The 13362-nt window shown below is 36.4% G+C and overlaps 2 protein-coding genes across 3 annotated transcripts; one reads left to right on the top strand and one right to left on the bottom strand.

Moving 5' to 3' along the window:
* Nucleotides 1-2545: 2545 nt before the first annotated feature.
* On the top strand, nt 2546-6253 carry LOC135076579 (peroxidase-like). Its single transcript, XM_063971012.1, has 8 exons — nt 2546-2735; nt 2852-3053; nt 3140-3337; nt 3479-3662; nt 5063-5290; nt 5419-5482; nt 5579-5777; nt 6058-6253. Exons 1-8 carry the CDS (start codon nt 2601-2603, stop codon nt 6231-6233), a joined length of 1386 nt encoding a protein of 461 aa, XP_063827082.1. The 5' UTR covers nt 2546-2600; the 3' UTR covers nt 6234-6253.
* A 475-nt stretch (nt 6254-6728) lies between these two features.
* LOC135077001 (leucine-rich melanocyte differentiation-associated protein-like) lies at nt 6729-11306 on the bottom strand. 2 transcript variants are annotated; one of them, XM_063971587.1, is made up of 6 exons: nt 11072-11306; nt 10491-10619; nt 10089-10229; nt 9595-9705; nt 9083-9232; nt 6729-8585 (listed from the first exon to the last, which is right to left on the bottom strand). In XM_063971587.1, exons 1-6 carry the CDS (start codon nt 11101-11103, stop codon nt 8348-8350), a joined length of 801 nt encoding a protein of 266 aa, XP_063827657.1. In that variant the 5' UTR covers nt 11104-11306; the 3' UTR covers nt 6729-8347. The 2 variants fall into 2 exon arrangements, with proteins under 2 accessions (XP_063827657.1, XP_063827659.1); XM_063971589.1 differs by lacking the exon at nt 11072-11306 and adding an exon at nt 10704-10863.
* Between the last annotated feature and the right edge of the window lie 2056 nt (nt 11307-13362).

Genomic DNA, 13362 nt, shown 5'->3' with positions numbered 1-13362 from the left:
TAAAGATTATTACTGTAATAATACCTACCTATCTTTTTTATTTTATTTATATTTAATCTAATTTATTACATTTTAACACAATGTAATCTTATGTAGTTTTAATAGATACAAAATTTGATACAATGATGTGCTGGCGACTGCACATTCTCTAAAACTTCAAGTCGTTTTAGTTCTGAAATACATCTTTAGCAGACACGCCACGCCACCATGTTCTTCCATTTCTACGTAATTAATAGATTAGATAACTTACGCATTACATTACCAATAAGTAACATTGCAACGTACACACGTAAAAAATTGGGAAATACACGAGGATCGTCAGTCGCCGCTCGTTTTGTAACTAAAATACACTAAGGTAACAATGTGGACACGATAATGAAACAGCCTTTAGATGCTTGTACTTGTAACTAATAATTTCTATCGAAAGAACTAACCACTGATGAGGGAATAAATATTAGAAGATTCTTGGGAAGTCTGCGTCGATATTGTGAGGTCAAGAGATTTATATCCAGCAATGGACTTCTAGAGGCTGATGATGATGATGGTGATACCCAAAGTCCATAAACCTACATCAAATCAAGTTCCTATGTTAATTCTCCGTTCAGAATTAGAATTTTATGTTCACAGAAGAAGACGGTCCAATAACTAAAGAACTAGTAACAGAATGCGTGAAGTGTGGTCGAGACCTGTCCAAATCCACCATTCTACGTGGAAACCAGCTGGTCAAAAATGGCGTCTGCCTTGACCACTGCACTCCGGCGATACACCACTTCTTCTCCGCAAACATTCCTGCTGATGTGAAGAAGGCATCCGAGGCGTCTCAGGAGATATTGATGACTACTAAGATGTTGCAGATCAAGCTGTGTTCAAGGTAATTCTGCTATCCTAAAATTGTAGCTGCCGTAAAAACTGTGATTACCTTACCTGTTTCTAAAGTCTAGGCATGAAAATAGCATACAAAATAGCTGTAATGTTGTTAGCTGCATTCATCAACGCTTTGAATCTTGCCTGCAATAGTCTAACAAATAACTTTTGTCAGTTCTACAGTAACTCCAAACACATTTATGTCGTTCCTCGAGCACCAGGTGATCAGGCACGACGGCATCTCTTGTAAGCCCGTCAGCGTCCGCTGTAGCAAGAGCCGGTACCGCACCATCGATGGGACCTGCAACAACGTGGCTCGACCAGCTTGGGGCAGACGAGGAGCCCCTTTCATCAGGATCGCTACACCACGGTACGCGGACGGTGCGTCTACTTTAGAGATAAGCTATGTCTGTGGAGAACTTCCAACCGTCTGTACATTTAATTTCATTTCTTTTTTATTACCTACTTCAATCACGACATAAATTCTGTACCTATGACATAATCAGAGCAGAGTCTGTCTAACGACTCTACCGTGGGATGAAGTCTACTTGAAGATGCGCTCGCCAACAGGACACGATGGATGTCCTTTTGTGACTTTTTCCTTTAAAGATTCTCGTTTTCTTAGCAAATGCTGAACTTTGAATAATTGTTTTGCAAACCATCCCAGGGCGCTAAAAACCACTAATTGGTAACAGAAATAAGAACTTAATTGCTTCAGTTAATTTCTTAATGGTGCAGGTGCGTCAGAGCTTATGACGAACGTCGACGCTTTTTCTAAGAACACATTATTCATGTACTCCAAGCATGCAACCCGTGGGAAGCGTCAGCTGCAGTCGAGTTGTAAATCTTCCCACCATAAAGCGATCGACCATTATATTCGAGGCGCGCATAGTTTCCTACCTTCCTAGTGTGCAAAACAAAACAGCCTTGACCCATATAATGGCCGCTCGTGTCGATGTTATGGCGTCGTAAGTATTGGTGAGCAATCGATTCGTGCACTTGTTTTAATGACCATAGGTAAACAGGCGGGGTTTTGACACAATCTGGATGAAAGTGGTCGTTCAACGAAATAGGACGGGGCGGGAAGTTACCGGGATAAGGGAACTTTAAAGGGACATGTGACTTATAATAAGTTATAATAGGGTTTACTAACAAATGTTTAATTAAACAAAATTTAACTAACTCTAACTTAATAACAATATTTACTACGCTCAAAGGGATCTCACAATACGATATAACAGAAATTATTCAAGGTCGCTCTATGGCTGAATATGTAAGGCAAAACGCGCGTACGCATGCCATGAATAGTGCTTTTTACAGGAATACACGCTATGCCGGTAGCTAAGAGTGGGAGAGCTCTACCCAACCCGAGGGTCCTGTCCAGTCGCCTGTTCGCAGACGCGGCAATACCAAGCCGCGTGCACAACTATCTGAGCATGCAGTGGGGGCAGTTCATCACGCATGACATATCCTTGCAGATTATGGAGGTCACTGGTAAGTTTTTGTAGCAGAGCAAACTTGACAATTTATTGTACCTAATCATACCACACTTTCCAGAATCTGTTACTGAATATTAGGTTGCTTGTAAAGGTCTACTTTTGCAGAAAATTCAGTTTTCCATGGCTGTCCCAAAAACAGTTCCCAAAAATTACGAAGAATTAAATTTGAATATTCCAGACAATGGAGGCATCCATTGCTGCATAGGGGACGGCGTAGACGTATTGCCACCAGAGTGGATGAACGACAAATGCATTCCTATCACGGTGCCAGAAACCGATGCTTTCTATAGATACTATGGTGTCAAATGCCTGAACTTTGTCAGGAGTATCACAACTCCTAGAGACGACTGTAGCTTGGGATATGCGGAACAGGTAATTATAATTGATGTCACAATAAGTAAGAGAGAGATAGCAATCTCGATGGATTAAGGTGTTTCTTGTGTTCATGTAGTTTAAAAAGATGGAGCAAACATTTTAAATTTCTTCAGATGAACACAGTAACCAGCTTTTTAGATGGTTCCAACATTTACGGCTCGGATAAGAAGTTGGCTTCAAAACTGAGGAGCAAGAGAGGCGGCCGTTTGAAGGAAGGATACAAGGACTACAACAAACGAGGGTTCCTGCCGACTGCAGATGACAAGACGGCTATGTGCGATTTGCGAAATATCTCGGAGCCCTGCTATTTGGCTGGTAATATGAAATTCCTTTAACAATGTATGAAAGCTTTTGTTCCAAACAATACTTGCGAAATACCTACCACAAGCTTTATATTTAAGGTGACGGTAGAATAAACCAAACTCCAACGTTAGCGATGCTACACACGCTCTTCCTTCGGGAACACAACCGTGTGACAGATATCCTCAAAACCCTGAATCCTCTATGGACAGACGAGAAGCTGTACCAAGAGGCAAGGAGGATCGTCATCGCAGAGATCCAGCACATCACCTATCAGGAGTGGCTCCCCTCTAATTTTGGTAAATATCGACGTAATATACCTACTGTTGAAATAGACCCCAACTTATGTACCTAAATATTGTGTCTTATACTGCTTATACGCCTACTACCAGTTTTGTAGACTCAAATGAAACAAGCAATACTTATCTCCCATTCAACAGGTGAAACCTACCTACGGTACTACCATATAACGCCATCTACACTCTATAGTCATGATTACAACGAGGAGGTCAACCCTGGAATCATCAACGGCTTCACTGCAGGCGCATTTAGGTTCCTTCATTCTACAATTCCTGACACCATTATGACTTGCCCTTCAAACTACTATGCTGCTTATGCCCACAGGTAAATTTGATGATTCTGGACCGATTGCCCTGTGATGATCTCTTATGGGGTATACGTTGATATAAAACTGAGTCTAAATAATCTTATGCCCGTTTTCACCATCAACCCCTAATTTTTAAGTGACCCCTGTGGTAAAACAACAGGAATTTTGTTTTCCTAGGGGTCTTGAAACTTGAAACACTTGAAAGTCAGGGATTGATGGTGAAAACGGGCATGAGTTCCTTAAATTATGTGTAGGTTGTGTTTTAAACCTCCACTTATTTATTTGCGAATATGTTACGGTTAATGTGATAAATTGAAAATTATTAATAATAACCGGTTATTATGAATAATTACCGACAGTCGTGGTAAAAGTGATAAATTAATCACATTTAACAGTGATTATTTAATAATTCAACCTTAGTACTAACAAATTTCATAAAAGAGAACAACATTTTGTGTACGTGCTCGTGTACAGCCAAACTTTTGAACGTTTTGATATCATATATTAATATAATTTGGCATAATGAGTTTGGAATGTTTCTTGCATAATATTACTTTTCCATGATGCCTATAACATAATGTTTTGATTTAAAGTGAAAAAATTATAATAAAAAAAAACTTTTTTAAAAACAAGCTTTATTCTGAAATGCAGTTGTACTAAAACGAAAAAAATAATAGTATGCTAGGTTTAAATTAATAATGTCGAAAGCTTGTATCGCGCATGGAATTTATTACTCTTTTTTTCTGTTTGCGCTACAAGCTTTCGAAATTATTAATTTAAACCTAGCATACTATTATTTTTTTCGTTTTAGTACAACTGCATTTCAGAATAAAGCTTGTTTTTAAAAAAGTTTTTTTTTATTATAATTTTATTTTACACTTTTTAGTTGTATCTCAATCTCAGAGCCCTGGAGATCATCTAGCACTGAAGTGCTCAAAAAGACAAATCCAACGAACCCAAACTCGATGAGGTTCCGCCGTTTCGTTTAGGAGTTCCTATGGCCACCACCTGACTCCATCATCAGACCAGCTCAATGGTACCATAACATTGCATTGTCATCGTACTTACATAAGTATGCCAAATTTCAGCTCAATCGGTTGAGGAGAAGAGGTCTTAAATTCAGTTGCAAGATTTGTCCCACACATACTAACAAGTGAAGTCAATATAAAGCTTGTAAAATAGGTTAAGGTGCGGCGGGGGTGGCCCTTGGGCCACCCCTAAGCCGCCTATTTAGTTTTATACACACATAAATGACCTCATATTAATCACATTTACCAAATCATGCGGTAATTATTCATAATAACCGGCGATTATTCATAATTTTCACATTTATCACTTTGACCGTAACAAATACACAAACAGTCATTGACATCTCTATTTATTCTCCCTCTACTGCTTATTACTTTTTCATTTCCAGAATAAGCGACCACTATCAAAACCCAAGTCTTCTAGAATCTTCCACGGAATCTTTCGATGACTTGGTCCGTGGTATTTTGACGCAGAGCGCTGCGGATTCAGACACTTTCTGTTCCTCACAAATCAGCAACTTGTTGTTCAAATCAAGAAACCTCTGGGGTCTGGATTTGGTCGCAATGGATATCCAGAGGGGCAGAGATCATGGCATTGCATCGTATAATGATTACAGGTACTGATAATCTTCTTCTTCTAATACTCTTTACTTTTTGATGTAAAGAGGTTTCAGACGCTCTTCTAGTTTTATTATACTCGTAATTATCTAGGATAAACTCACTGTGTGTCTTTGTATGTCTTCAGAGAGCTATGTGGACTTTGGAGGGCCCGGACTTTTCAAGACTTGAGTGGGGAAATATCTCAAGATGTAAGTACCCTTTCTTTACATCCAAGTATCTTACATGGTTCTTAAATCCCCAAGTATGGTTGTTTTTTAATTCAAGGGAGATGCTATTCTTTCCAGAGAATATACGCCCTTTCCCAAATGTACGAGTGCGTGGATGACGTGGATTTGTTCGTGGGAGGAGCCATGGAGCGCCCGGTCCAGGGTTCGATCCTCGGGCATACCTTCCAATGTATAGTGGGCGAGCAGTTCTACAGGACAAGAGTCGGCGATAGATATTTTTATGACAATAGCGAGATGCCTCATTCTTTTTCACCAGGTAATTTATTAATCATAAGCTTTCACTTTAGTTGAATTGCTATTAGCTGAAATTGGGCGTCAATATAAACGTCCTCATTTTAATATATCAAGTATTTTCTTTGGACAACCAAGACCACGTCGATCGATTTCAGTTAAGTACCTACCTACTAAAGCAGTGGATCGATTGACGCATTTTTTGTTCAATATTTGGACCATTCACTTGAATTTATTGTTAAGAGAAGATTCATTCTAGAGTTTCATTTCAAAATAACGACCTAAATATTTCGATTTTTCGACAGACCAACTCCAAGAGCTGAAGAAAGCGTCTATAGCTCGCATCATCTGCGACAACACGAATGTTCCCTATGTACAAAGACGCGCCTTCGAGTTGGAGACGTCTGGCAACCCTAAGGTCGGCTGCGAAGACATACAGCGGGTCGACCTCACCGCTTGGAAAACTTCGCTTTTCGACTAAGCCACAGAATATTGAAACTTACTGCTAATTAAAATAGTAAGACACGGGTCACCACGGGTCTTAACGCGACTTTTATTAATGAGTTACATTATGTACTTACGGCTTGACGTTTCTTGCTTAAGACCCGTGTCTCACTATTCTAATTGAAATGGAACGCGAAAGTTTAAAATCTTAAACTTACTGCTTTGAACTAACTTTCTGACTAAGTATTAAGACTCAATTCATATTCATATTGTATGCGGACATTTTTTCATTGATTCGTATTCGTTTTTCTTTCGTTATAAGTCCAATTTAAGTTGTTAATTAACTATGTTTTTTAATAAACTCTTAAACCTTCCCTGAGTTTCATTTCGCAGTTTTACTCGACAAACTATTTTCTCTTCGATAGACTTTATCGACAGGTCTTTTAGAGTGATTACTTTTTTAGATCATTTAGATTAGCGAGACAGATTAAGTTTAATATGTTTTAGTCAGACGTGAAAAATAACTCTTGAAAACTTTTAAAATGATTTATTCATATAAACAACTTGATTAGTATAAACTTTAAAAAGGTAATAATTATTTAAACATACAGGGTGAGTTGGTTGGCAGAACAGTGAACTGTTTATATTTTTACCCACCCGTCTCTTACGCTATGTGGTATACTATTATTTAAAAATGCTTAAAATGCTAATATTGTTGTTACAAGGTGGATTTTTGAGATATGGCAGTGGAGTATTATCTTAATCGTTTAGCTGCCAAAAATATAGGTACCTGTATTGTAACGACTCCACTCACACTTTTTTGGATCTAGTAGTTTGTTACCAGTTTCAAAAATTCACCCTGTATAGAGAGCAAGTTTCACATACTAATATTAGAAGTAAGATAGTTAATTTAATATGTATATAAAAAACTTTTATAATATGATATTGTATTGAATAAGAAAAGAGTTATAATCTTCTTACTAAGAACAGTTAGCAATTTTTTGTTTATAAAAATTTTGTTGTATCATAAAATAAATAAAAAATTGTAAATATGGTATCAAATTTAGATAAACTTATATTATAATCAAAAGTTTAGGCTTTCTGTTTTTGTTCTGTTTTAAAGCTGAGGGAATTAATGTTTGGCTAAATATTGCACACAAATTCACCAATCAACAACACATTCACAACCGCTTATAACTAACTAAAATTAATTAATAATATTTTTAAACGTAAGTATACGTAATAAATTCGATTTTAAAGATGACCTACACTGAACTGTCCCACCAAATTCATTGACAGGGGGCGCCACCATCGTTCAACTATATAGTTTCCAACATGGCAAAAATCGGAAACAGCGATCTGGCATTGACGGTGGCGCCCCCCTGTCAATGTCACGGGTAGGACAGTTCAGTATATTGGGTCTATACAAAGAATGGAACAAGTAATTTATTTGTCGAACAGTCTTTTTCGATAGATATTGAAATAGAGTGTATTCAAAGAGTTTAAATATACACAACTAGACAATTATTAATATGTTAAAAACGCTTATAGGTAACTGTATTATTATAAGCCCTATAAAATCTCAGATAACGATAAATATCAAAAGGTCATACTAATGACAAAGTACAGAAAACTAACTCACTGTCTCACTTAGTTTTTGAGGGTCTGTATTTGTACTTCTAGCTAGATAATATCCACGGCCTTTATTAATATACAAGCTTTTATTAAATTATGTTTGATGGTTGGGACTATTTATTATTAGCTATGAATAAAAAGGGTAAATTAAACCCTTTTTGTGTACTAATAAATGGAATTTCAGTAGTCTCAAAATTTATCACAACTTATCTAGAATGCTAAAGATTAGGTATAATATAAGCGTAGATGATTATTATTATTCGTATTACTATTTCATAGGTAAAAATATTTTTAATCTAATATTGAGCGAATTCGAAATCGAATAAAGATGAGGTTAAATAACAGTTCAAAATGTTACCTCAGTTTTTAATTCAGGTCATTAATATTAACATTTGGGTCATAGAAATACAACATCACTTATTCATAACCACTAGAAATAGCTGCCTTTTTGATTAGACACAAACTTTATGACGAATGTCAACTTAATGACTGGAATTAAAAATCTGAGAGTAGCTACTATATCAGCAAGTTTCTATTTTGCCGATCCTTACCCAAAATAGAAGCGAGTTTACCTTGCACATTGCCCCAGGACACTGTGGAGTTGACCAGCTTGTTCAAGCCTCCGGACCCTGGCTTGACCAGTCTCTCCAGAAATGGCCTCTTGTATAAACGTTGAGCTTCGATTTGTTGGTCCTCAGTTACTTTACGATCGTCCAAGTGGTTGAGAGTTGGAAATTGGGAGATGACGAAAAGTCTGAAAGTTAGAAAAAAAATTAAACATGAGTAACCTTTTACGGATCTCCTCATTTCTGATTCGATCTCGCAAGGAAACACCAAGCATAGACCTCTCCATAGCATAGCACGCTGTGCAACTTTGAGCTTCTGTATAAGGCCCATAGTGAGAGGCCACGTTTCTGAGCCATAAGTTATCACTGGTAACACACATTGGTTGTACACTCTAGTCTTCAGGCATTGAGGGGCAGAAAGGTTCTGGAATGAAGAAAGAGGCCGCGTACCGGAAAACGCAGCGTGGAACGTCCACCTACAAGGTGGACCGACGACATCGTAAAGGTAGCAGGGAAGCGCTAGACGCAGACCGCTACCAATCGATCAACATGGAAAGCATTGGGGGAGGCCTATGTTCAGCAGTGGACGTCCTATGGCTGAAATAATGATGATGATGATGAGTAACCTTTTTAATTTAAAACTTAATTTAAAGTTTTTCAATGTTGCTTGAGGATCAATATTTACCTGTATTGTAGATATTCATAGAATGTTCCGCCATTGAGGTAGCTGGGTGCAGCAGGGTTGCCCATCAGACACAGATATTGGAGATTGGGGCATGATTCCTTTAGCTTACCCACCCACGGGTAGAGGGATGCAATTTTGCAGTGGTTTAGCCTAAAAATAGAATATTTGTTAAGTTCAAGTTCAAACGTTTATTTGTAAAAAACAGAAACGTTTACAATATTATAGTAAGAAAGAACATGACGTGTTCAGTCTGCTTGCTTAGATGCAAACATTACAAAAGTCTATTGGAACTTCACATTTTGAGAAAGCTTCCAATTGCTCTATTTTAAAATGTAATTTTCCATTATGTACTACTATACTGTTAAATAATGTAATCTATCGTAGGCGACGTCATATTAAGTAAATAAAAACAAATTAATCATCTACTTAATAACTAGGCTATGCAAATGCAACAAACAAATAATTTGATACTGTTCAGTTTATTCAAATCATTAATTAACACTGAATCTTACCACAACAGCTCTAATTTGGGCAGTGGAGGCAGGAAGCAGTTTTCTGTGATGGGGTTACTGTCGGCAATTAATGACGTCAGATGTTTGAAGTGCACCAGCGCATCCAAGTTCCTGAAAATGTCAACAAAAAATATTATAAAGCTTTATTACTTACTAGCTTTCCGCCCGCGGCTTCGCCCGAGTGGAATTTTGTCTTTATCGCGCATGTCCCTCCGGGATAAAAACTATAGGTCCATTCCCAGGAATCTATCTCTATGACAAATTTCATCAAAATCGGTTCAGTGGTTTAGGCGTGAAAGCAAGACAGACAGACAGACAGAGTTACTTTCGCATTTATAATATTAAGTATAGATACCTACTAGAAAAAACAGTCTGTGTACTGTTTTGAGAATATTAAAGAAAATCCAATAAAGAAATGCTTGAATTTCATTTGCATGAATGAATAATTGTGATCTAAAGACCTAAAAAAAATTCTAACAATAACGTTAACTTACGTAATCTTATTGTGGCTGATGTCCAAATATCTGATATGGTCGGCAAATCGTTCCACAATAGTTCTAGGCAGTTCGTACAAGTTTTCATAGGCTAAAGTAAGTCTTGTTGGATCGTCTTGGTCCATGGCACCTTCTGTAGACCTGGAATTAAATGGATTTAGTTAATATTAGTTTTTAAATCTTCTAATTTGAATTATAATCTATTCCAGTTGGAAAATAATCTGTTACCTACCTAACCTAACCTACCTACATTATGTAAAAGTTGCACAAAAGTATGAAAAAAGAGACAAACCTGGTAATGCTAAGTGCAATAGATTTGTCATTATAAAAATGTGACCTATGTGCATTGCATACAGGTTAGTTCGCCCTGCAAAAAGCAGGGTAGTTAAACAGTTCACTTACATGATCAAATCAGGAGGTATCGAAGAGTCGCACATCTCTCCGATGGAATCTACTAGATCTTCTTTGGAAACGTCTACAGAAATCACTCCCTCATCAGCGTGAACTGTGCCCGACGACGTGCTGGGAAAACTATGGACAGTAAAATTGATATTAAAAATATTGAGAATTAATTATTCAATTTAATTTCTGCCAAAATAAAAACAAGAAACAAACCTGATTCTTTTCTGATATTTTGTCAACACACGTCAGCTTATTATTAAAACAGTAACTAGAGTCATTTGTTTTGATTTTTAAGTCAATATTGATAAATTGAGCCAATTAATTAATTTCTTTGTTTGTTTACACAAATTACAACTTTTTCGAGATAACCTGCTTGACATTTATTATAAGAAAAAAAAATAGTTTTCTTTTTTTCCAGCAGCGCAGGGGCGGGGCGCTATGGTCGCAGGTTTTTCCGGTTCAATTAGTAAAGAATATTCATTTCCATTCGGCTCAGCTAATGTGCAGATTGTAGTCGGCCTTATCATATTTTGTTTAATTAATTAAATGTAATTAAATACAGTTTTTAAATAAGTACTTACTTGCTAAAGTTAGGAGATGAAGATTCAGCCATTGTATTTGTAAACTTATTTATTTAACCCTTTTTTACATTAGGATTTCATAAAGTAACTTTGAATAACACGCCTTTGTAAATCACATTAATAAGCAGGCAGCCTCGACAGATCACGAGGAACATGTGATATCAATAAATACCAATGTCTCGATGTTATTGTAGCACAAGCCAACTTTTATCTGCTGTCTACTATTGACGGCCAAGATAAGAAAATTTAGGTCTATGTGTGAATACCAATATCGTCTAAAAACACCCGCGGCATATTGTTTGTGTATGCGATAACAACTCGTCCATATTTAGGTAAATCAGGGTCAGAGTAGGAACTCAGAAATATTTGGAATATGCAGAATCTGGCCTATTTTAATTTTACCGCTATGTAAAGAGATTTAAGCAGAGACCTCTTTCACCTAATACGGCCCCCTTGATCCTTATATGCCCGGGATTTAAGGATCAAGGGGCCCTTTTCATCTCGTGAAAGGTTTTTTGAGAGCAGACGGGGATTCCCCATACTAAAAAGATTAGCAAATAGAATATTCTAAGCATTAACAGCCTCATCTTAAAAAAAAATTACACAAGTGGTGAATAATTTTGTAATCTACCCTCCAATTTTGTAGATTAAAAAAAAAAAGATTTAAATTGCGTTTCGTTTTACTTTTCTTTCGGTTTCTTTCACAGATATGGATAGATGCAGCATGTGTCAAAAATTGTATGAAGCCGAGCACAGATATGGATTAGAGTAGATACAGCAAGTTGATCGTCAAAGCGTGCCATTCCGATATGTCCAAATGGACATACATGGTCGAGTGATGTTCATGTAATCCGATTACAACAATCGGTTACGATGATTTTACGAGGACAGTAGTACGAACACGGTAGAAAGAAGAAATTTTTACGGATTGAGAATTATAATTAACAGCACAAGTAACAAATAATTAATTAGAATAAAGTAGCAGTAGAAGAAGTATAAAGTAGCATTGTTTTTAATACATATCCTGCGATGTACTCTTAAAGAGTTAAAACCATGGTCCCTGTATGTGGTGCACTCATACCGATCGATCCCAAGGAACCGTACTTACTCATAACAATAAGACACACACTGATGCATGTATTCATGCACTTGACAAATTTATGTCTTGATGAAACGCTGGTAGGGTAAAAAAAATAACGAGATTTGACGATTTGTAAGAATTAATTTATTTTAAAAAGGTAAATAAAGATGTTTTGTATTTAACAAATTATCAGTTTCATCGGAATTAATTAATTTTCGAATCGAGTCACACGATATCATTCGATGACTTTGCAAATGCAGTACGATGATACGATTACTTTTACGTTGCGGCAATCACTAAAATTCGCTAAAATGACACTAATGACGTTTAAAAAGTGGCACGCTCGGCTTCATACAATTTTTGACACATGCTGCATCTATCCATATCTGTGAAGCCGAGCGTGCCACTTTTTAAACGTCATTAGTGTCATTTTAGCGAATTTTAGTGATTGCCGCAACGTAAAAGTAATCGTATCATCGTATTGCATTCGCAAAGTCATCGAAAGATATCGTGTGACACGATTCGAAAATTAATTAATTCCGATAAAACTGATATTTTATCAAATTTATAGCTAGTCTGACTGTGGATTAAAATAATTTTGTAGCGGTAGACGTTATTCTACATTATTAATTTACTTATTAATTTGCAAATAATATTTTTGTTGTGCCTGATGGTTATGAAAGTAATGATCGTTATTCCATTATGTTAAATAGTACTACTAGTAATTCATACTTAATTCCATACTTTTAAATATCCTAGTAAGCACCTGACCTAGTTTCATAAAATAAAGACTATTAACTCAAGCTTTTTATTTTTAGTAAATGTAAAAATGCGTAGTTTTGCCAATACGTTTTGTTTCATAAAGCTAAGTCAGGTACCTAACGACAAAATTCAGTGTGGTAAAAAACGTTCGAAGTAAAATGAAACACAAAAGATTTTTCTTCATAATTATATTAAAAGTGCAATGAATAGTATTGTGCTTTAGACGAGCCCTATAAAATAATCAAAACACATCAAAAGGTTTGAATAAAATTGTTCTCCGCCGTCATTTAAAAAAAAAGGTAATGGCAAAATTATAGAACTTCCTTAGGCAGATGCCTCTACTCTGTCTATTTGAAAAAGTCTGGCACTAGGGGTTTCTCGGGGGCCCGATACAAAACCAAAAACATCTTTTTAAGTTTAAATAAATCATTGGACAATTTCACACAGC

The sequence above is a fragment of the Ostrinia nubilalis genome, chromosome 12 (genome assembly GCF_963855985.1).
Source record: "Ostrinia nubilalis chromosome 12, ilOstNubi1.1, whole genome shotgun sequence".
NCBI classification, from domain to species: Eukaryota; Metazoa; Arthropoda; class Insecta; order Lepidoptera; family Crambidae; genus Ostrinia; species Ostrinia nubilalis.
This window is presented reverse-complemented; position numbering and strand designations above follow the sequence as displayed.